This window comes from Bos taurus, chromosome X (genome assembly GCF_002263795.3).
Source record: "Bos taurus isolate L1 Dominette 01449 registration number 42190680 breed Hereford chromosome X, ARS-UCD2.0, whole genome shotgun sequence".
NCBI classification, from domain to species: Eukaryota; Metazoa; Chordata; class Mammalia; order Artiodactyla; family Bovidae; genus Bos; species Bos taurus.
In genome coordinates, this window is record NC_037357.1 from 16272323 (window position 1) to 16298079 (window position 25757).

Genomic DNA, 25757 nt, shown 5'->3' on the forward strand with positions numbered 1-25757 from the left:
TCAAGGCACTGCCCAGTCCTTGATTTAAACAATACATAAATGATTTAAATAATACGTAAAATAATTATAGATGAAACTTGAATGAAAATGAAATAAAGAAAACAGAATAAGCCCTTTAGTCAGAATATCTGCTACAAAAAAGAGCAATTCAGACATTTTCAATGTTAGGAGTTGCCATTATCTTTATAACTAGTGACCATTCTTGAACTGGAATGGTTTGAAACAAAAACTAGCAATCAAAACATAAGCAAAAGTAACTACTTACATAGGATATCATGATAAAATGTTTTCTGAATAAGTGATCATACAAAAAAATACATCTCTATTAGCCAATGCAGCCATAAATAAAAATGTTAATGAGATAAAATTGGTCTTGATAAAGTAAAACAGTATTAAGAAATTGAAAAGGTTCTTATTAATATCAATTCATTTTAACATATTTTGAAAAAAATCTCAAATGCATCATAGCAAATCTTATTAGTTAAACCAGGAATCTATGACCATTTTTAACTCCTATGCTTTAATTTGTACATGTTTACCCCTAATTTAAGGATAACCATGAATAAAACATGGAAATCAGTATATTTTTTGTTCTGCAATCATATATGTTCTATTCTATATAATATTTCATCCTCCCTCATATTTTATTTGTACTCTACTACATAATATTCAGGTTTGATAACCTTGGCAATAAAACTTTCCTTATAAAATGTGCTCACAAATCTGAAATTGGTCAATCAGTTATTTAGGAAGAAAATGATATGAACCTAGTATTGTAGCAGTAAGTTCAAGTTAAAGGTTCAAAGTAGACTTTGACTAAGAAAATTCAAAATGCCATCATTTTCCTCCTGGATGATGAGATTTTCACATTTTACTCTCTCCATCTGACTTTATTTACCCTCTGATTGGTCCCTGCCAAGTATCTTTTGGTAACACAGATAATAAACTATTTCAGTAAGGACTTCTCTAAGTTAATCTGAGGATTATGATCACTGCATTAAAAATCTAAATAATAAATACAGAAGTAAAGTAAAGCAAGGCTACAGTTTCTCCTACAAAAATTCTTGAACTTTTTTCTCTATCTATCTTGGTCAGTGAGCTTTGATGGGTGTGCTTTAGTCTGGCTTAGTTCTACAAATACAAAGTCTCCATCCTGCCTTAAAAAACAAACCTATCACTTTCATACTATTAACTTGACTAATTTCAAAGTACAACATATTTCAAAATGCCCAGAAATCAACAAGTGTCAATTTTAAATGATATGCATTTAGATGAGACTCACCTTTAGAGAATCAAAACAAGCCACCACGCGACCATTTTCCACATGGCAAATTCTTGGCGGATGGGCAAACTTGCAATCTGCATCAGCTCGAGAGCAGGTTCCTCTCTGAAATTCTCTACACACTTCCAAAGTCAGCCACTTGGCATCACGAACCAGGGCAATGCTGAAAGCCGTCATATTGAAAGTGAACTCAAAATCAAGTACACCTTCTCTAGGGCACTATTAGTGCTGCTGTTGAAAGGTTAAAAATAAATTCCAGCTAAATGTGAAAAGCTAACAGGTTGCTTTGGTGAAATGCTTCTTTGTTAGCACTTAGGGTTGAATTAAGTCAAATTCGGTCTGAGTAGTCAAACAAAAGGCCCACCGTAAAATAAAAATTGTATCAGAATAACCAAAAGTCAAATTAGAGACCAACTCTTAAGAAGGCAACTGTCAACGTTAAGATATTGAGTGTTTTGTTTTTCCTCTGCCAAAGTTACTTCAAATAACTGGCAGAATTTCAAAAGGATTCTGTGCTCTCCAGTTGATGTTTTCAATTATTCTTACAAAAGAGCATATGCTGCTGGCTGCCCGTCAATTTGTGGAATGGTCTCAGATCAAGGGGAGAAAAGGTTTTCTCCCTATATTGTGGATTTAAAGATTAAGATTGGTAGGATGTTAGAACTGCAAGATTTTTCTTTTGGTTGCAAAATCAGGAGGAGAGAAAATGACTATGAAAATTAAGAAAATTTGGGGGCACAGGTGGGGAGAGGGGGCAGTGATGGTGGTAGGGACACGGGTTTAGAAAGATACAGCTCTGAGGTGGAATCCAAGCTGCAGCGTTTTCAGAAAAGGCACTTTTCCAGAAACCTGCAAAAATAAAATAAATTAAAATTAGCTAATTTAACACAATGCTTTTGTTTTAAACTCTAGATTTGGAAAGCAGTAACATAACCTCTTTAAAACAGGAAGCATCTAGATACTGGGGCTTCCCCCGTCACTCAGCAGTAAAGAAACTACCTGCAATGCAGGAGCCACAGGAGACGCAGGTTCAATCCCTGGGTCAGGAAGATCCCCTGGAGGAGGAAATGGTAACCCATTCCAGTATTACTGTCTGGAGAATTCCATGGACAGAGGAGCCTGGTGGGCTATAGTCCATAGGGTGCAAAGAGTCGGACATGACTGAGGAACTAAGCACACACGCATTCATCTACATACCGACGGTGCAGCGCAGCATAGTCAGCCATTGTCAGTAAGAAGGCCATTTCCCAGTGTAGAATTCTACTAGTAAAAGAAAGCCACCTCTTTGACTTACTGTTGAAATATAAGACTTGGCAACAGCCCAATTAAAAGGAAAAAAAGACTTGCATTTTGATCTGTTTGGGGGCAGAAATTCATTTGGGGTTCCACTGCACAGAAAATGCCAGACCCTGATGTGACATCCCTTTATGCACCTTTAGACACCTGTGTGTCTCCAGCTTTTAGAGGCTACCAGAGGCCTACCATTAAACTGGCTTTACTGTGGTCTGCTTGAAGGCTCGTTCTGCTCTCAGAATCCAGAAATCAGAAAGAGGACACTGTGTACTTGAAATGTAATTGTTGATGATCACATAAAACAGTCATGACATAACTAGCTGGAGACCCACTGCAAATGAGGTAGGGGAAAGACTGCAAAATGGAAAATGTGCCTCAGTTCAAGAAAGAAACCCTTGAAATGATGCTGGATTTATTTTTTTCTGTGTATTCTCTATTTAGGTCTCAGTCTTTATGAAGGGATATTGAGAAACTCAGAAGGAAGTTTCAGCGTGGACAAATAAGTGAGACAGAACGCACTGTTCCATACACTGGTCATACATTGAATACTGTGCAGTTTTAGGGTTTGCACTTCAACCCACTGTCAGCCAGCAACAATTTCCAGGAACTCAGAGAAGATAAATATTAATTTGCCAGCATTCTACCATGAACACGTACCAAAATTAACTGGGATTTTCTACAGCCAAAGTAAGCTCGGAGTACCAGACAAATCAACCGATTGTTAATCCATCAAAAAAGCAGTATTAAAGTTCTTGAAAACATTTCATTTATTTTTTTTCTTTTTTTAAAAAATTTTTTAACTTTACAATATTGTATTGGTTTTGCCATATATCAACATGATCCACCACAGGTATACACGTGTTCCCCATCCTGAACCCTCCTCCCTCCTCCCTCCCCGTACCATCCCTCTGGGTCGTCCCAGTGCACCAGCCCCAAGCATCCAGTATCGTTTTTAAATAGTTTCTTCAGTAATTTTACAAAATCTGAATTTTTGGTTTATCTTTACATTCACCTGATTTTTTAGATACTATTAGGAAATTAAATATACGGAAAACCCAAGCTTATCCATTTAAGAGCAAAACGTGTTTCTCTAAGTCATTCTTCATGGAAATATTTCCAAAACGTATTATATGTAGCTTTGCCTTCTTAAAAAGTCCTGAGCATAATTTGACCTCTGGTTGAAGACTTAGGGTTATAAATGTCCTGGGAAGTATTATAATTCTCTTTCAGTAGCAGATTGTTAATCGTCACTTCTACTGGTAACTTCCCTTCTTGCCACAGTATCTGCCATGGTGGACTGTCCAGCTCCTTTCTGGACTACATAATCGTGAATGTTAATTAAGAGTTAGTTATTCACTATAAGAGAGGTCTGGGGACAAAGTACCAGGCTTTCATGCAGAAGGTGTGTGGTGTGTGACTACTCTTACAGATTTGGAAACCCTTTTGCAATATGTTCCATGCAGTATATTCTGGAGGGTTAAGGTTGTCAGGTGAATGACCTCTAGCAAAACATTTAAAGTATATTCTTTAATTAAGCAGCCAGATTGGGAAATACAAATGAAAATCACAAAGTGATACCACTTCATATCCATTAGGATGACTACAATAAAAAAAGAGAAAAATTGGAGAAACTGGGGCTATTGAACATTGGTGGTGGGAATGTAAAATAGTGCAGCTGCTGTGGCAAACAGTCTGATGGTTCCTCAAACTGTTGAACAGTTACCATATGACTGAGCACTTCTATGCCTAGGTATAGACACAGAAGAACTGAAAGCAGGGTCTTGAAGACATATTTGTACACTCGTGTTCATAGCAGCACTATTCATAGTAGCCAAGACGTGGATACATTCAAAGTGTCCATCAGCAGATGGGTGGATATACAAAATGTGATATATCCACACAATGAATTATCATTCTATCCTAAAAAGGAATAAAGTATTGACACATGCCACAACATGAATGAACCTTGAAAAAATGATGCTAAGTGGAAGAAGCCAGTCATGATGGCCACATGCTGTATGGTTCCATTGATATTAAATCCTGAGTCAGAAAGCAAGTTAATGGTTGTAAGAGCCTGGAGAAGAGAAGAAAGTGGAATGACTACTGAATGTGTATAGGGTCTCCTTTGAGGGTGATGAAAATATTCTGGAATTAGATAGTGGTAATGGTTGCAAGGTTTCAAATATACTAAAAGCCCATTCACTAAACTGTGTACTTTAAATGAGTGAGCTGGACAGTATGTGGATTATATATTGAAAAAGCTATTTATTAAGTCTAAAGAGACACGACAACAACAAAAAAGTCTCACAGGTGATAGAATTGGCTACCCCAATCTTTTCTTTCTTAGATACAAATTCTTCTAAGTAGTATTCCTAAGTTGAACTTCAAGAGTAAATTCATTTCCACATCTGTGTTATAGAAAGTACTTCTAAATGAGTATGTCCTGTGAGTTTGTAAGTTTATATTTAAAGAAGTAGTCAAATTTAGTCCTATAACTAAATCATATAGGTTGCCTAAATATATATGAAAGAAAAAATAACACAAAAGAATGTATATCTACATAACATTTTTTTTCTCAGCGCGTAAGACAGTGAGTAAGGTTCTGGAGGAAGATTTTTTCTATCGGTCTATCAAGTACAGGAACAGTAATAAATAATAAATTTGAACTTTAAACTTTGACAAAGGAAAAATACAAACAGGAATTGAACTCTGGCCATGCATTTTATATAAGACAGAGGGAATGGGAGAAGGAATTTTCTTCATTTTTAAAATTGGCCTGTAACCTCTGATGGGCCCCTGGCCAGTTCCTCAAAACATTTCCAGCCAGAACTTGTCTGCATGTCTTCCTTCAGACTGGAACTATTTTTGGAGCTGGCACAGAACCAGCTAGGTGCAACAGCTAAAAAGAGCTGGCGTGACACTGCAGAGACGTTGGTTCCCTCGTGCAGCTTTGCTCATCTGTGTATAAAAGCCAGGGGTGAGGGGGTCCATTTTAAAAATCAACTTTGGGAGACAACACAACTTTATCTTAACTACTTTAGACTTGAGTAATAGGAATGCAATTTTGCTTTTCATGATTCTAAGGAAGAACTTAAAAAGTTACCATTTCTTAGTACATTTGTACTTGTATAGTATTTTTATAGTGTTTTTATCTCATTGATCTTTGGAGCCCTAAAAAATACTCTACAGCATAGGAGATAACCCAAAAAAGACCAGAGAAAGAAATGAAGTTCAAGGAGGTTAAATTATTTATCTGAAGTTACACAGCCTTTAGTGGTAGAAGCACAGCTCCTGGCAAGATTCTCTGATTCTAAATCTCATGCTTAGATCCTGGTAGAGAAATGTAGCAGTTTCCTATCTCTTATCTCTCTCAGGATTCTTAAAGAAGGAAAATCAAGCATTTCTGTGTAGTACTTATGATTCCTTCTCAAAGTTATGTTCACACATATTGTAGTGCCATCTTCATAATATCTCCAAGTTGTGCTATACCAACATTTATCCATGTCTACTATATGCCAAGCACTGTTCTAGATGTGGAACAAGACAGATAAGGTCCCTGCTGTCATGGAACTTCCTATGTTCATTTAAATAGAGAAGAAACAAAAGGCCTAGTTAAGTAGAATGATTATGAGAGTTTATGAAGGGCTGGAAGCAGACTCTAGGTATTCTAACATGAGCCTCCAATTCACCCATGAATGGTACATCAAGCACTGTAACTTAACGACACTCTTAAACACACACTCAAACATTATTGAATAGAAACAAGTCACTAAAAGCAGTATCCCAGAAATTACCAAGTTTTACTGCCTTTAGGATTCCTCTTGAAGACAGTACTACTGTTCCCATTTTATAGATGGGGAAAGAGAGGTGGGGAAGGTTTGAGTCTTACACAACTTCATGTAGCTACCATCAAGACCTGGTTCAAACCCACCAGTCTGAGACCAGAGCCCACCTTCTTAATCATGTCACAATATTGTATCTCTCTTATGGTACGGATCACACTTTTTAGGCTCTTAACTTTTCTCCCTTATTAGATTGTAAATTCCATAAAAATAGAGACCATGTCTTACTTAGTTTTTCTCATTTCAAATTCGAGCATTTAAGCATTTCTTGGGATTCTTACTGTGAAAGGTCAAAGATTAAATGGTAACTAACCCTTTCAAGCAAGGAGTTTTGTCAGTTGAGAACCTTCTAGGCTGACTAAGCTTTGGCCACCTCTGTCAGTTTCATATCTATCAGACACGTAAAGTCGAGTATTTTTTCATAATTCTAGCTTTCAAGTTGAAGACACGACTGAGCAACTGATCTGATCTGATTAATATTTGAAATTATTGATATATACAGCACTCAGTTTCCATAAGGAATGGTCTATTACTGCTCTTTTGATAGCAACAATATCTTATCTTGGATTTTTTTAAATGTCATGATTAGTTTGATCGGGATTGCATTAAATCTGTAGATTTCTTTCGGTAGCATGGCCAATTTTTCCAATATGAGAGCATGGGATATCTATTTCTTTAAATCATCTTCAATTCCCTTTATCAATGTTTTATTGTTTTCGGAATATAAGTCTTTTATTTTCTTGGTCAGGTTTATTCCTAAGTATTTTTTCATGTGATTTTTAAAGGGGATTTTTTTTTTAAACAGAATTGGAACAAATAATCCTAAAATTAATATAGAGCCATAAAAGACCCCAAACTGCCAAAGCAATCTTGAAGAAAAAGAAAAAAGCTGGAGGTATCACGCTCCCTGACTTTAGGCTATACTATAAAGCTACAGTAATCAAAACAGTGTGGTACTGACACAGAAACAGACACATGTCAACGGAACAGAATAGAGAGCAAGAAAATAAACTGACACACCTATAGTCAATTAATTTTCAACAAAGGAGGCAAAAAGATACGATGGAAAAGACAGTTTCACTGCAGCACTATGTACAATAGCCAAGATAAAGAAAAAGTCCAAGTGCCCACCAACAGATGACTGGATAAAGAAAATGTGGTGTGTATATATGTGTATGTGTGTGCGTGCTTAGTCACTTAGCCACGTCAGACTCTTTGCAACCCCATGGACTGTAGGCTGCCAGGCTACTCTGTCCAAGGGGATTCTCCAGGCAAGAATACTGGAGTGGGTTGTCATACCCTCCTCCAGGGGATCTTCCCAACCCAGGGATTGAACCCAGGTCTCCCGCATTGCAGGCAGATTCTTTATCATCTGAGCCACCAGGGAAGCCTATATATATATATATATATATATGTGTATATATATATATATATGTATATGTATATGTATATGTATATGTATATATACATATACACACACATAATGGCATACTACTGAGCCGTAAAAAATGAAATATTGCCATTTTCAGCAACATGGATGGACCTAGAGAGTAGCATATTAAGTGAAAAAAGTCAGACAAAGACAAATATCATATATCACTAATATGTGGAATTTAATATATGATATAAATGAACTTATTTATAAAAGAGAAACAGACTCACAGACACAGAAAACTAACTTACAGTTACCAAAGGGGAAAGGGACAGGAAGAGATAAATTAGAAATTTAGGATTAGCAGATACAAACTACTATACATAAACAAATAAACAAGGTCCTACTGTATAGCATAGGGAATCATATTCAATATCTTATAATAAGCTATAATGGAAAAGAACATGAAAAAAAATATATATTACATATATTTAAAGGTTCACACATTTTCTCATGGAATTTTTCTTGATGGTAAAACAAAATAAATAAATATTTTCAACTGATACAATGGAAATAGTACCTTGCTCCAGAGCGGCTTGCAAGGTCACTGACAGCAGCTACTTTCACCCTCACTTTTTGCTACATTTTCCTCATCTCCTCCTTTCTTTTACCTCCCCTTCACAAGTCAGCACATAACACAGAAACATTGCCAATGCCTGGTCCAGAAGATCACAAAGATGTTCTCTGGCAGCTAAAGCAATATCTCAAGAGGCATTTCTTTAAATGCATTTATCAACCTCCTGAATAAACAATGAAAACAATGTTTTCTTTCTTTCCATTTTAAGCTTTCCTTACATCTGTATTACCTCGGAATTCCTTGTGGCCATTTATTTTGGCTCTATGAATATATGACATGCCTGCCACACACTGCTTGAATTGGCAGGCTGACAAAGTTTAAAAGCTTTCAAGTTTTCGAATTTGCTTCAAGTTCTATTTCCCTCACGTGTTTTGCTTAGTGGTCCACCAATCTGTGTTCTTCAAGCATATGAGAGGTCCTCAGATCTACAGATGGAAACCATGATTTCACAAGCATCTGATGGAAAACTGAGTTTTCTATCTGAACAAAAAAATAAGTCTCTGAAAATAAGGATATTTCACCTATGTGCAGAATTTTTTCATTAAGCTTTAAAAAAAAAAAAAAAAAAGCCTCACTGAATTTTTTTCACAATATTCCCAGGATAATAGCTTTATCTTTTACAAAACTCAGGTAAGTCAAATTATTCTATTTCATAAAGCAATTATTTTATTATTTTATTTCATATTTCATTATTTTATTTCATAAAACCTCAGTTCATACACTGGTCATAAAAGGGAAAAAAAAAAAAAACAGGTGCTACAGTGTCTCTTTCAAACATATGTGATTGGTTTTGTTGGTCAGAGGAGTTTATCTTTTTAAAAAAATAAAAAAAGATCTATCTCTTTAAAAATAATATATTAATTTATGAGAATTTGCTAATAAACGCCATGTAAATATTTAAAACTAATCCAGTTTAACGTAAAAACAACCTAAAACTGGATTCTGAACACAGTCGTTATATAAAAGCACTGGTTAATTGCTTATGTCTGTGGGACAGAAATCCCAGAGCCACTAAAAGATAACAAAAAAACTGAATTTAAAATTGAAGACGACAGGAAGTTAATATACTTGGCAATTAAAACCCTATAATGTTCAAGCATTTGAGATGAAAGAAATACAAAATGTCACAAGACTGATTGCATTTAATATGTGTAGGGTGATTTTCCTGAAGATGCATTCAACAAATATTTATTGGGTATCCAAGTGACCTAGGCACTGATCCAGGTGCTGGGGATGCAAAGGTGAACAAGATTAAATCCTGGTCCTGAGAAATGTACATTCAATTGGTTGGCCATGAATGGAGATGGGAGAGTGGCGAAAATAAAAAAAAACTTGTACCATCATTCATTTTATCTATTTAAAAAATACCTATTATGATTCCCTAAAAGTTCAAACAGATGAGGTCTTTAAAAACATTCATGTGGAATAACAAATGTTGGTGAAGATGTGGAAAAAAGGGAACCCTTGTACATTGTCAATGGAAGTGTAAATTGGTGCAGCCACTGTGGAGAACAGTATGGAGGTTCCTCAAACTAAAAATAGAACTGCCATATGATCCAGGAAATCCTGGGAATATATCCCAAGAAACTGAAAACACTAGTTTGAAAATGTACACGCACCCCCAATGCTCAAAGGAGCATTCTTTACAACAGTCAAGATATGGAAACAACCTAAGTGTCCATCAACAGATGAATGGATAAAGAAAATGTGGAATACATATACAATGGAATACAACTCAGCAAGAAAAAGGAATGAAATGTTACCATTTGCAACAACATGGATGGACTTAGAGGGTATTAAGCTTAGTGAAATGAGTTAGAGAAATACTGTATGTTATCACTTGTATATGGAATAAAAACATTAAATGAGTATCAAAAAAGCAGACTCACATAGAACAAATGAGTGGTTGCCACTGGGGAGAGGGAAGGGGAGGGGGAAATTTAGGGGTAGGGGGTTAAGAGCTACAAACTATTATGCATAAAATGAGCTACAAGAATATATTGTAGAGCACAGGGAATATAGCCAATATTTCATAAGAGCTATAAACAGAGTACAATCTTTCAAAAATTGTGAATCACTATGTTGTATACCTGAAACTTTTATATTAATAATATCATAAATCAACTATATCTCAATAAATAAATTAAAAAAATATTCATGTGGGAAAATATCGGTTAATCAACAAACATTCATTATGTCCACCAACTATAGGCACAGACTTATGTCACACGCATAAGTTTAAACCAGATGAGTTTAAAACACTGCCTGTACTCAACAAACCTCTATCGAGTTTGGGAGATACAAACAACATGATGTGAAATAAAAGCTAAAAATGTAGACAACTGGGGCTTTTCAGGCGGCTCAGTGGTAGAGAATCCACCTGCCAAGCAGGAGACACAGGAAACACCGGGTCAGTCTCTGGGTGGGAATGATCCCCTGGAGAAGGGAATGGCAAACCACTACAGTATTCTTGCCTGGGAAATCCCATGGACAAAGGAGCCTGGTGGGCTCTATGGTTCTTGGAGTCACAAAGAGTCGGACACAACTCAGCGCCAAAACAGCAGCAGCAGTAATGTAGACAATTAACGGCAAAATTCAATGACATTAACAACAAACGGGATGAGAGTTCTGAGAAGAGGATATCACTCAGGCCTGAAGTTGTCAAGGGAGTTTTCTAAGAAGAGAAAGTGGAGCTGGACCTTAAAGAATGAGAAGGACCTAGGTGAGGGCAGAACCTAGGTGAGGGTGGAGGGTCAGAGAGACTTTCTGGAGAGAGGAACAGCACAGATGAGGATGAGAAGCTTTTGTAGGATGGTGAGCAGACATGGGCTAGCTAGGATAGCAGGTTATACTGTGGTAGAGAAACTATGGTGTAGGTAGTTTCTGAAGATTCTTAAAAATGGCTCCAGGAGTGTATGCTTACTACACAAATAAAAGATTTTAAGCAGAGTAGAAACTTAGTGGCCATAAACACAGTATGGTTAACAATGATCCGCCCTTGAAAAATTGTTTTATTTAAGGAGCCCACAACACTATCAGAGCAAAGTTTACACACCTGACACACTCTGGAAGAAGAAAAGATGAGAGAGAAGTGGGTGGAAGCCAGAGTGTTTCTCTCTAGTTCACAGGCTTTGGGAGGATATGACAGGCAATGATTCAAATCAGGCTGGCATGAAAAGTAGATAAAGAAACAAATGGAAAGTGCAGCTTCCTGCTTTCATTTTAATTACACATTTATCAATGACCCCCATCATTAAGGTCACATAACTATCCCAATTTTACAAAGTAGCTCAAATGCTTTTCAATCTCAATCTTTTAAATTCCTTTTAAAAACATACTTGAAATTTCAACAAGGACTTTTTTTTTTTTCAGATTTTCTTACAGAACAAGCACATGCCAGGAATTACATTTAGACAGCAATTTTTTGCCTGTAACGGCATCCTGTAAATTCTTGCTACAAGACTTTAACCAGTACCTCAGTGACTGGAAAATGTTCACACTCCTCCCAAAGTACATACTGAATTGAACTCAATTGAATTTTCATGGCCAATTTACTCACTGATAAGATTTGGTTGAACACTGACTATTCACCAACACACACACGTGCAACAAATTGCAAAACAATCATCAGAAGCTATCACAAAATGTTTAATTATCCTTTAAATACTTACAAACAGCTCAAGGAACTCTAGTCAAATTTGTGAGTCACATAAGAATGACTATTGTCAGAGAGGTAAACTAAAGTAGCATCTACATGATTTGATCATGTAAAGGGATTCATCACTATCTCGTAGGCATCCTTACCTGACTTCATCACTGGTATTGTGTCCAATAAATTCAGACTCTCAATCTCAGTACAAAACCTCCAATCCTTTTTAGGAGCACTTATAAGACTAGTGAAAGGATAGAGGAAAAAAGCTTTATGGCTGAAAAAGCTGGACGAGGACCAAACACACCCTGATTTCAAGGATCAAGTAATTTAATACATCAATGCCCAAAGTTCTAGTAGACTTGAAGGGAGTTTTCCGGGAAAGTAAATTTCCTGAGCAAGAATACACAAGAGTTCTATCCTCTATCTCTGAAGTTATTGTTGCTAGAAGCATGATTTCACATTCACATTATACACATGGCTGTAATGTATATCTGTAAGCTAATTGCCTGGAGTTAATTGGAAAGCTGGCTACTTTAGTAAAGAGTTATTCACCAAGAAAAAAAAGGGAGAGGACTCAGAATTAGAAATAAAAGAGTAGATATTACAACTGATATCATAGAAATACAAAGGATTATAAAAGACTACTATGAGGAATTAAACACTAGCAAATTGGACAACCTAGAAATACTGGATAAATTCCTAGAAACACACTACTGACTAAGTCCAAATCATGATGAAACAGAAAACCAGAACAGACCAATAACAAATAAGGTGATTGAGAATCAGTAATCAAAAACCTCCCAACAAACAAAAGTCCAGGACCAGATGACTTCACTGGTGAATTCTACCAAACATTCAAAGAAAAATTAACATCAATCCATCTCAAAGTCTTCCAAAAAATAGAAGAGAATGGTTCTTTTCCAAACTCATTTTACAAGGCCAGCATTACCCTATCAAAACCAGCCAAAACTGTCACAAGAAAAGAAAATTACAGGTCAATATCCCTGATGCACATAGATACAAAAATCTTCAATAAAATATTAGCAAACTGAATTCAATAATACATTAAAAAGATCATACACCTTCATATAATATACAAATACCAAATCAGTATGCAATATATCTGAAACTAATATAATGTATGTCAATTATACCTCAATGAAATTTATTTTATTTTTTTAAATTTTTATTATTTATTTTAAAAATCCTGGTCAAGTGGGATTTATTCCAGGGATAGAAGGCTGGTTTAACATCTACACAACATTAACAAAATGAAGGATAAAAATCATATGATAATCTCAAGAAAAATCATCTGACAAAATTCAGGACCCATTTATGTTAAAAACTCTCAACAAAGGGTATAGAGGAACATAATAAAAGCCATATACAACAAGCCCACAGCTAATATCATACTCAATGATTAAAAGCTTAAAGCTTTTCTGCTAATATCAGGAACAAGACAAGTGACATCTTCAGACATATTTTATTCAATGTCGTACTGAAAATCCTATCCAGAGAAATTAGGCAAGAAAAAGAAACAAAAAGAAATCCAAATTGAATGGGAAAAAGTATTTGCAGATGATGTGATATTATATATAGAAAACTCTAAAAACTCCATTAGAAAACTTTTAAAACTAGTTAAGTGAATTCAAGCAAGTTGTAGGATACAAAATCAATACAAAAAAGCTTGCTGTGTTTCTATACACTAATAATGAACTACTGGAAAGAGAAAGTGAGGAAACAATCCTATTTACAATTGCATCAAAAAGAAGAAAATACATAGGAATACATTTAACCAAGGAGGTAAAATACATATATATTGAAAACTGTTAAGACATTATGAAAGAAATTTAAAAGACAGAAATAAATGAAAAGATATTCTGTGCACATGGATTGAAATAATTAATATTGTTAAAACGTCCATATCACCCAAAGCAATATCCAGGTTCAATACAAGCTCCATCAAAATTCCAATGAGACTGTTTACAAAAATAGTGGATCAGTTCTAAAATTTGTATGGGATTATAAAAGACCCCAAGGAGCAAAAGGAATCTTGAGAAAGAACAAAGCTGGAGGGATCACACCATGGTACTGATTTCAAACTATATTACAAAGCTATAGTAATTACAGTATTCCATAAAAACAGACACACAGTTCAATGGAAAAGAATAGAGAGTCCATCAATAAACCCACTCATACATGGTCAATTAATATATAACAAAAGAAGCCAAGAATGCACGATGAGGAAAGGATAGTGTCTTCAATAAACAGTGTTGGGAGAATTGGATAGCCACATGCAAAAGAATGAAACGAAACCATTATCTTATACCACACACAAAGATTCACTCAAAATGGATTAAAGATTTAAATATAAGACCTGAAACCACTAAACTGCTGGAAGAAAACATAGGTGGTAACTTCCTTGATAAAGATCTTGGCAATGATTTTTTGAACCTGACACCAAAAATAGAAGCAACAAAATAAAAAATAAGTGGGACCACACTGAAATAAAAAGCTTCTGCACAGCAAAGGAAACCAACAACAGAATAAAAGGCAATCTACTAAATAGGAGAAAATATTTGCAAATCATATATCTGATAAAGGGCTAGCATCCAAAATACATAAAGAACTCCTATAACTCAAGAGCAAAAAAAGCCAAGGAATCTGATTTTAGAATGTGCAGAAGATCTGAATAGACATTTTTCCAAATAGGATATCCAGGTGGCCTACTGATACATGAAAAGATGCTCATTGTTAATCATCAGAGAAACCACAATGAGCTATCACCTCACACCTGTTAGAAAGGCTATTATCAAAAAGACTAGAAATATCAAATGTTGGTTTGGATGTGAAGAAAAAGGAACATTAGTGCACTCTTGGCGGTAATGTTGGAGGTTCCTCAAAAAATTAAAAATAGAACTACCGTATGATACAGCAATCCCACTTCTGGGTATTTATTTGAAGAAAACAAAAACACTAAATTGAAGAGATATATGCACCTCCATGTTCAATGCAGCATTATTTACATTAGCCAAAGTATAGAAAGAACCCAAGTGTACATGAATAAAGAAACTGTGATATACATGTATATATGATGGAATATTATTCAGCCATAAAAACGAATGAAATCCTGCCATTTGTGACAACATGAATGGATCTTGAAGGCCTTATGCTAAGTGAAATAAGTCAGAGAAAGACAAATACCATATGATCTCTTACATATGGAAAAAAATACATACATACACATATATAAAACCAAAGTGTTCATACAGAAAAGAGATTGGTGGCTGCCAGGGGTGAGGGTGGCAGAAACGGATGAATATTTTTATTTGTTTGCTTCAATAAACTGAAATTTTTAAAAAGAATTAGAAGTGAAGAGTTTGGAGAACAGACAGGACAGACTCTTAAGTTCTCTATTTCCCAAACTTTATACTGTCCTGAGAATATCCTTAGTGGCCTCTAAAATAAGAATTTCATTTCTCTCTCGATATTTCAGAGTGATTTATACTGGATTGGAAATTATGAGTGTTTCTTTATAGAAAAATTTAGAGAAAATGTAAAATAGGCTGTTCTTTTAACATCTTTTAACTGAATTTTGGACAAGTAGTAAATGGCTTTGCTAACACTAAAGAAAGATGTGTAACTATAATACTATCATTATACAGTTGTCTTCCTGGCCCAGGTAGAATAGTTCTCTTCTATCTTTCAAGGTCAGTGTCAACAAGTCTCAAAGGAAAGATTACAAAACCCCCAAAGTTGAAAGGAATTGGAAAAAAGATCTCTTTAATTGTACCCTGAGAATGGAAAGCAACACCTAAACCCTGAAATATAATACTCATCTTCTATAAGAACAATTCTGAAATCTATCAACTTCAATTCTAGCTTGTCTCAATAAATGAGAAAATAACTTATGTTTCTACTTCTGTAAGGTGTATAGTTTAAATCCAGATTTCAGATTTTAAAAAGGAAGGCATAGAAAAATCAAGCCCATATCAAATATGAAAAAAAACCCAAATAACTGTAAATTACAGCAGAATTATCAAAGCCAGTAAGGAGCAAAGTAAACTATTGATTACTTCAGCCTTGAACAGAGCGGCCCAGAAAGGTTCATCTACTTGGCTAAAATGCCTGAAATTGTTAGTTTACACATGAAGAGTGCATAGTCTGATTTCATCATATTTGATATCTTATGGTCAGATGGGTGGGAAGATTCCAAACATTTAACCCAATTGTCCTGATTCATTTAGTTCCTTTCACTGACATCACGTTTCCATGTTTGAGCTTAATTCCTGGCTATGGGTGAATTTCACACTTCTGAAAACCAGAAGGGTGATCTCTGAAGCTTTGAATCCCTGGGAAAAGGTAGTCCCTTGGCACTAATATTAAAAGGACTTATTGACCTCAGTGGGCCTGTGTCTTCCATTAATTTCAATGCAACTGCCTCAACACCCTCTTTCAGTTTCAGAGAAAACCACCTTTGCACACATGATTTTGTCTAAATTTCCTCTCTACTGTGGACAAACTTTAGACTCTACTTTTCTACTACGGTCTACCTGGTCTTCTTTAATTTCTATAACCTTTTTAGAATCAGACTGAGCTCACATGCTTATAACCATCTGACCCTCCTGCTATTATAGCTAGCCAAAACATACAATCTGGCATATTCCTCCTGCTAACCCAATGTTTGGTTTTGGTTTCTCTTTTCGTACTTCTGTCTATGAGTCCATTTCTCCTTCTGTCCTCTGTGGTCAGAATAAATATACCAACTATTCCATTAAAAATACTCTCTATATCAATTTCAAATCAATTGAGATACTGGAAATTTTGAGTAAAAAATTCCAAGAGTGTGTTTAGGGTTCACAAAATAACCACTAAAACACAATGAGAAGGATAAATGTTTCGCTGAACAGACTTTAAGATGTATTCTAAAGTGGTATCTTAGTTATTAAACAACTGGTATTTCTAGATGTTAACACTTATGGAGCTCTATTTTGTGCCAGACACTGTGTTAAGAGTTTTATATTCATTATTTCATTCAATCATCCCAATATTCTATGAAGTAGATAATATTAACGAGCAATGTTAAAGTCTAATTTCAAAACAAAATCTGTCACAAATATCAGTTCCAGACTTGTCACCAAATAGTGGTGCTGAGTTTTTCAATACTTAAAGTTCTCAGATGTCACAGTAATAGAATCATGGATTCTAATCTAAAAATCACCAGTTTCTCAATTTTCTTCCCAGCTTCCTGTAATTACAATATGAAAGCTCATTACTGCCTATCCATGGAAGCCAGAGGATCGTGAATTGCTTAAAATTTTTTGAATATATCTTTTCATGCATGTCCAGCAAATAAGTTAGAAAATGCTTGACACATTGGGTTTAAAATCACCCATTCAAATGAACATGTGGTCCAGAAATCTGGCATCCAGCTGGCAGAAGGGAAGCATAAAAGCCTTTGGGCATACTAAATCCCTCCCCCAATAATAAAATTCTCTATAAGAAAAATGGCTATCCGAATCAAAGTGAAAACTGAACCAAGATGGAGAAATTATGAAAAAACTGTGAAGCTATAATACTACAGCAAAGTAGCCAGCACCTTTTAAATCTCCTCTCTCTGTGATAATTTGTAAACTTGCTATATCAAAACCTGGAGGATGTAAATCAAAATGAGAAGGCAAAATAAAAAGGATTTTTCTACATGAAGATTTCAGGACATGATCTGAGTAAGAGCCTGAAAAGAAAGCAGGATTTTAAAATAAAACTTAAGGAAATGGTGAAATCAAACCAACAAGGAACTCTGTTCACTAAGGTAAGCACCAACATATATGGAAAATAAGAAACTATTAATAACTTTAGATAAGAATCATTCAAAAATCAACTCAGTTTAAATGGCCAAGCAAAAAAGGGGGAGGAGGAAGAGAAGGAGTAATGGCTTAAACATTGAATTACAGAGAGTATTTACATTTATACTCAGGTGAATGGAATCTCATTAAAACGAATAAAATTCTATACTGCAGTTACCAAGTTGTGTTCATCAACTTAAAACCATGTGAGCATATCTTATATGAATGATAAGGAAATTAGGTTAACATGATATCATCTCTATCACCAAGCACTGAATGACTAAAATGACTAAATTGAACTGCCATATAATTCAATATATCAATGAAGGAAATCAAAATGCCTCGATTCTATTTTAAATAACAGTACTTGCCTGCAATGCAGGAGACTGGGGTTCGATCCCTGGGTCAGAAAGATCCCCTGGAGAAGGAAATGGCAACCCACTCCAGTATTCTTGCCTGAATAACTCCACAGACAGAGGAGCCTGGCAGGCTACAGTCCATGGGGGTTATGAAGAGTCAGACACGACTGAGCGACTAACACACATATGTCACAAAAGATCATAAAGGTTCTCAGCATAATAGAAACTTCTTCAATTTACACTGACATAAAACTGAGCTTAAATTCCCAGTGTCCAAATATGGATGATATCATCACTTGTACTTGTTCCACTAAAATCATTCAAGCCTCAAGGAAGAAAACAATTTTCCAATAAGTAATCATTAAAACAATACAACTGGGGTTATTAGTTTTGTCAAAAGTCAAAAAAGATTCTTTCACCAAGGGATAAAGACTTTAAGAATGCTGGAGTTGCAAATAATCCTGAAAGATCAAGTCTAGCTTCAGGCAAGTAAATGAAGGACTTTAAGCCAGTGAGGGTAGATGGCGCATGTCCAATTACTGAATACATATGGATCGTAGTTCGCCATAATCTCTCTCATAAATACATTCTTCACACATTTATTATTTTTATTTATTTTTGGCTGTGCTGGGTCTTCGTTGCTGGACACGGACTTTCTCTAGTTGTGGTGAGGTGGGCTACCCTTCGTTGCAGTATATGGGCCTCTCATTGCAGTGATTTCTCTTGTTGCAGAGCACGGGCTCTAGGCACATGGGCTTCAGTAGTTATGGCATGTGGGCTTCTGTAGTTGAGGCTCAAGGGCTCTAGAGCACAGACTCAGTAGTTGTGGAGCATGGGCTAAGTTGTTCCTTGGCATGTGTGATCTTCCCAGACCAAGGATTGAACCTGTGTCCCCTGCAATGGTAGGGGGCTTCCCATCCATTGTGCCACCAGGGAAATCCCAGACATTTATTAAGGATTAACTTTGGTTATATATAACTAGATGTCAAGGCTATAAACATGGGAAAGTCACAGCTCCTCATGTTTGCATTTTATTTTCAAATTTTAACAAATTTGGAAAAGATAATCTTAATGGATAGATGACATGATTTTAGGAATTCAGATGTTACATACCTTTCATTTAAAAATAACTTATGACTTATGTTAAGGCCCACAAGGTTACTGTCTAACAGGCCAAACTATAATATCCTTAGGAATTCACTCACTCCATGTGTGACCATGTTCCTCAGGCATCTTCCTACAAATATCCATGCGACTTTTTACAGTTCAGCTCTGTGTCTGTCTCAAGGAAGACTTCCTAAGCCTTCATTGCTAGAATATCTTCCAACTGATACTTCCTCTTCCTCACTCCCAGTCATTCTTGCACTCACTACAAGATGACTTCCATTTCCACCATTCTATTAAAACTGTTCTAGATTCTATAACTGCACTCAAGAATAAAAGAATAATGCTACTGCTGCTGCTGCTGCTGCTAAGTCGCTTCAGTCGTGTCTGACTCTGTGCGACCCCATAGACGGCAGCCCACCAGGCTCCCCCGTCCCTGGGATTCTCCAGGCAAGAACACTGGAGTGGGTTGCCATTTCCTTCCCCGATGCATGAAAGTGGAAAGTGAAAGTGAAGTCGCTCAGTCGTGTCTGAATCTCCACGACCCCATGGACTGCAGCCCACCAGGCTCCTCTGTCCATGGGACTTTCCAGGCAAGAGTACTGGAGTGGGGTGCCATTGCCTTCTCCGAATAATGCTAACACTGCCAGAAATATAAGTATGTTTAATGTTACCTCCCCTAGCACAGTACTTAGAGCAACTAGGTTCTCAATAAATGCTAAGTTGAAAACTATATAAATAATAAAGGTGGCAGTATACAAAACATAGTGTTCATTTAAAAAAAATCTTTGAATTGTCCATTGTGTGCAAGAATGCATATATTTACAAAAATTATTTTTCCCCTTTATTTATCCTCGAAATATCTTTTAGGCACTATCTACAAGGCACTGGATAGGGTTCCTCTTCTTATGGACTTTTTTTATGTTTCATTTTAAATCTTTTACTGGAGTGTAATCGCTTCACAATGTTGTATTAGTTTCTACTGTACAACAAAATGAATTGGCTATATGAATACAAATACCCCCTCCCTCTAGGTTATCACAGAGGGAGGTGAGCTCCCTCTCATGGACTTTAATACTCTAGCAAACTACAATTGTGATGCCGCACACTTAATAAGACTGTTTATAGAAAGAAGGGTACAACATGATTTTATTAATGTGTATATTTTAAGGCAGAATAGAATTGTAGAATGTGCTTCCATAGAAATGGAGAAATCTCACTTGTTTCTCAGGGGGCAGCTTCTCACCTACATCAAGCAGAAGGCTTCAAACAGTTCTCAAACAGAACTCCTCATTATGAGCCTGTTAGATCATAGCTGTGCAACTATTTCTGTGAACCACTTTTGCACAGGACCTAGCCTGGTACCTGAAACTTAATAGGTTCTCAATCCATTTGTTTTCATTGCACAGATGAGAAAACTAAGGCCCAGAAAAATGAAAAGGTCAGTTCTGTAGCATATAGAATGAGCTTTAGAATCACAAAGACCTGGATTTGATCCTTGGTCAAGACATTTAACCTCATCATCTCAGTTTCCTAGTAGAATTCAATCATATGACAGATGTGAAAATCCCTGGTGTGAGGTAGACACTCCATAAATCGAAGATCCAGGCTGATGACATAGAACTGGTTTCAGACATGGTAGGCTGGTTGTTAGGCATTTAAAGAAAGTGAAAAATGTATAAATGACCAAATTATGGTATTAATTTGATGTTTAGGTTTGACTTGAGTCAAAGCAAACATTTAAATAAATTCAGTGTGGGAGAGAACAAAGGACCTAGATGGAAAAAAAAGTAAAGAGCTCCCCTTGGGGCAGAAAACAGAGCTGATGTAACTGTATCCTTAGAGACTGAAGTAGAACTTAACTAGATATTAGCACATCAGTTAATTAAAAAGGAAAAAGTTTTATATGATCAAAATAAAGGTACAGTGCTTCAAGGTGGCAAAAATGAACAGAATAAATGGAAGTAGAATTTTTCCAAATCTTTAAGCAGTACCTTTTTCAGACCTTATAAAGAAAACTTGAATAAAGTCTCATGAAAAATTGGAAAACTTTAAACAACTAGGTACTTACTTATGAGAACAAAAAAGAGAAAAAAATGAAATGACTCAGCTTAAAAAATTAAAAAATAAAACCTACCACAGCATAGTGGTTGATATAGAATTTTGAAACAAGAAGTCCTTGTTCACAATCACACCTCTCGCCTCCCAGTTGAAAGACCTTGGACAACTTATCTAAGTCATCTGTACTTCAGGTTCCCCAACCATAAAATGGTGCTAATGACTATCAATCTCAGAGGGTTGGTTTGCAGATTAAAATGTGTTAATATTAATATTTACAAAGCACTCTGGACAGTGCTTGGCACTAAAAAGTGCTTCTGAAATAAATCATCAGACTTGTCTTGTTCAATATGGAAATAGGAATCTGACAAACTTCATCCCATGACTACAATGACTAAAAATTTTTTTTAGTGTTTTGCTGTGAATTTACTCTGAAGCCATCAACTTCCTTATATACACACTTAGGAAATGAGGAACTCTGCAGATAAACAAGCAAATATAAAGGCAAGAAGCTTACGTGTTTTCTTTTTTCCAGATGGATCTAGGGGCGAAAATAGAGTGTGGAGATGCACATGTTAGCTCAACGCAGTGAAGAGCCAGCTCAGAGCCTGAGCTGTGCAACAGTGCATTGACCTGCTTCACTAGGTGATGTGCTTACTCCTCTGCGCTGCATGTCTATCACACTGCATTGGAAGTTGCATTAGAAACATCAAAATCGCCGTACTAAGATGCCATTAAGCCAGTAACTTTTTATCAGATAGGAAGTACATTGCTAACTTGTAGGCTATATGCATAGCACTACATTTGGTCTTTGAGTAACAAAAAATATATTTAAGATAGATTCCCTTCCCTTAAGTAGTTTATAATCTATTTGGGGAGATAACCTTACCTCTCCAAATTATTAGAGGTAGCATACGATTAAGTTCTGAACGTCCTTTGTTTTATAACCACAAACTCCTAGAAATACAGAGACAAGCTGTGTCCTCTTAGAATACTGTCTTATCCAAAGGTAATATTTCTTCTAAATCAGAATGACTGCGTCTATGTGAATGAAAGAAATACACACTCCAGGGTTCCTGTTTTCCTTTAGTGTGAATATGAAAGTGTTATATCTACCAATGTCTCCCAAATGCGAAGCACTGCCTTGATAGCAGCAGGTCCAGGAAATAAAGGAAAGGAAAGGAGAGTGAACCTATACATCTTCATTATAAAAATGAAGGCACATAAAATAAGACACACAAAAATCTGTGCCTTATATTGGCAGTTGAGTTGTTTAGTCATGAACTCAAGCAGATCTGAAGCTAAGATACATTCCCCACATTTTTGCTTTAATATGAGCACAAGTCACAGACTTACAGCGTGGGCAATGATGATCTACAGGCCAGTTTCCTCATTTTGCTGACAAGATAACAGGACTATAAATGATAAATCACTTGGTGACAGTTACAAGAAAGTTAGTGACACAGCCAGCACAAGAGCTCAGTATCAGAATTGAACACTTTGTTCTACATCTTGGAGAAATTTTAATATCTCTCTTTCTTTCCTTCTCGGTCTGTGTGTGTATATGTATCTGAGTCTCCCCTCCCTTCTTCTCTTCCTCTATCAGTGTCATTCTCTCTGTCCTTTCTCTTCATATTTAAACTCTTGATTTTCACACATGAGAATACATGTGATCATAAGAACTGAAGCCACTGTGTCTCTACTTAATACCATTCTTTTTATTGAAAGGGAAGTTGAAACAAATGCTTTCAAAAGTTCAAAAGAAACAGAGTACTGGCCTCTTTCTACAAAGCAGCCTATAAAACTGCCAGGAACTTGCTAGGGAAGTTAATAGATAATCTTTACTATTTGATGCAAATTAGCTTTCAAAACAATACAAGCATCAAAGTCCAAAGGGAAGGAGGAGTTAGAATTCATGACAGTGGCTGGCAGTTAGCTGGTGGAAATGAGACCACCACAGGATTTTCTGAGACCAAAAGAAGATACAGCCACTTATCTACATGTGTATATTATATTGCTGGAAACCAGTGCATGAAAAGAGGGAAGGGTGCACGCACTCGGGCTGTGTGTGTGTGTGCGTGTTACTGAGGTAAGGCATAGAATGTTATAACTGCTGGCTACAAAGGAGCTAAACCTAGTGAGTAATCGTACTGAATACATGACATGCTTCTTTTCTATATAAAAAATGCCGAGAAATAATACTTCACCTGACCTAGAGAAACCAGGCTTAGTCATTTAGAGTAATTAGAACTAGCAGCAAAAACAATAACTAGGTCAGCAGAAGAGAGCTATAACAGAAAGCCTACAAGAAGCTGTATAAAGGCGTATAGCCTAAAGCTTCTTAAAACACAAAGTTAAAAGGAAGAGAAAAATTCTCCCTGAGGGAAAAAAAAGAAAGCATATGAGGTTATTAATAATAAAGTCTGATGGGATAAAGGTACTCATAATTATGTACTTTCATGTCTTTAAATATTATTTAAAGTGGTGTATTGACCTGTCTATAATTAGTGACTGACTGAATATTTATATTGAACAATTTAATAACTAATTAATTTTCATTGAAAAAATCTGATCCACATGTATACTATAAATTCATGGTCATTGTTCTTCATGCATTGGAAGCCCAGAAGGTGAAATTTACAAACAGGCACCACCTAATGGCAGCAAATAGAATTGCAAGCATAGTGGCTTGCCTTCATAATGCTAGCAGTACAAGCACAAATGCTACCAAACAACTAAGGCCATGCCTTTACAATAACTGCTTTTCTCACTTTTATAGTATTTCAAATATATTCATATTATTACAGCTGAATTAACTGGACATCAGCTTCTCTCAGTGGATAAGATTTAGAAAATGAGTGGATTTTTCATTCCTAAACAAATATATTCTATATAGATAGTAGATTAAACAAAGGCTCAGCTATCACTGTACCTAAAGAGAGGTTGGGTAAAAATTTTTTAATGGCTACGAGGAGAATAATGTGGCAGTAGATTATGAACATATAAAATGAATGAATGAGAATAGCTTTTCATCAGTTTTACGAAAAGATAAAGCATGTTATTATATAAAATCTATAGTTCATATAAAATAGATTCAATTAATAAAAACACTGGGTGAGCCTTTTAAAAATTGTGGTTACTAGAAACCACTTTGGTAAAAATCTTTTCAATATATGTTCTTTTTTTTTTTATTTTGGTCTTAATAAACAACATACAGTTCAGTTCCGTTTAGTTCAGTCACTCAGTCATGTCTGACTCTTTGTGACCCCATGAACCTCAGCACGCCAGGCCTCCCTGTCCATCACCAACTCCCGGAGTCCACCCAAAGCCATGTCCATTGAGTCGGTGATGCCATCCAACCATCTCATCCTCTACCATCCCCTTCTCCTCCTGCCCTCAATCTTTCCCAGCATCAGGGTCTTTTCCAATGAGTCAGCTCTTCGCATCAGGTGGCCAAAGTATTGCAGTTTCAGTTTCAATATCAGTCCTTCCAATGAACACCCAGGAAAGTAAACCTAATTCAATCTTTCTCTTACTACTGGACATACTTTAATGGCTTAAGGGCAGCATTCCTATGCATCAATTTTTATTAAAGTTAATAGAAGCTGTTGGGGTTTGGCTTCAATATGAATTGACCTTAGACTACAACATGGATAATTTTCCTTATAATCTCTGGTACATTCATGTTTTCTCTCTCCTAATAACCAAATGCAGATAAAATTCTTATTGATTGTGGGTTTTGGACCATTGAGTTCCATTTAGCAGCTCACTGTATTTGAAAAAAATGTATAAACAACCCTCAGTAAAAGGAAAACTATGATCTTACAATGTAAATGCAAAATTAAATATATCTTATGTGTGTGTGTGTATTAAGACTCTTCAGTTGCGTCCGACTCTTTGCAACCCTATGGACTGTAGCCCACCGATTGGGGCTCCTCTGTCCATGGGATTATCCAGGCGAGAATACTGGAGTGTGTTTCCATGCCCTCCTCCAAGGGATCTTCCTGACCCAGGGATCGAACCTCCATCTTTTACATCTCCTGCACTGGCAGGCGGGCTCTTTACCACTACTGCCACCTGAGAATCGGTAAGACAAATAATGCTAGCTAAAAATCAAGAAACTTCGCTCTTCACAATTGCAAAGGTTGATATGATAACGTAAAGAATGGAAGAACATTCAGTTTTCAAATCTAGTAGGAATCAGAAATGACTTAAAACCCGAGAAAACAACACTCATTCCATATTCCATTCCTTTACCAGGTTATTCATACCAAGAGAAATGATTAGTAATTAAGTGGAGTAGTGCTGTGCC

The 25757-nt window shown here is 36.0% G+C and overlaps 1 protein-coding gene across 8 annotated transcripts in view; it reads right to left on the reverse strand.

Moving 5' to 3' along the window:
- MBNL3 (muscleblind like splicing regulator 3) overlaps positions 1 to 25757 on the reverse strand; it is a 121228-nt gene that overhangs the window by 67861 nt on the left and 27610 nt on the right. For 5 of the 8 annotated variants that reach the window (XM_059883512.1, XM_059883513.1, XM_059883511.1 and 2 more), the window contains exon 2: positions 1283 to 2131. In XM_059883512.1, coding sequence (XP_059739495.1) covers positions 1283 to 1459 — 177 coding nt within the window. In that variant the 5' untranslated portion in view covers positions 1460 to 2131. Of the gene's footprint in view, positions 1 to 1282; positions 2132 to 25757 lie in introns of those variants that run through there. The other 3 variants (XM_024988182.2, XM_010821415.4, NM_001192740.1) reach the window with 2 other exon arrangements.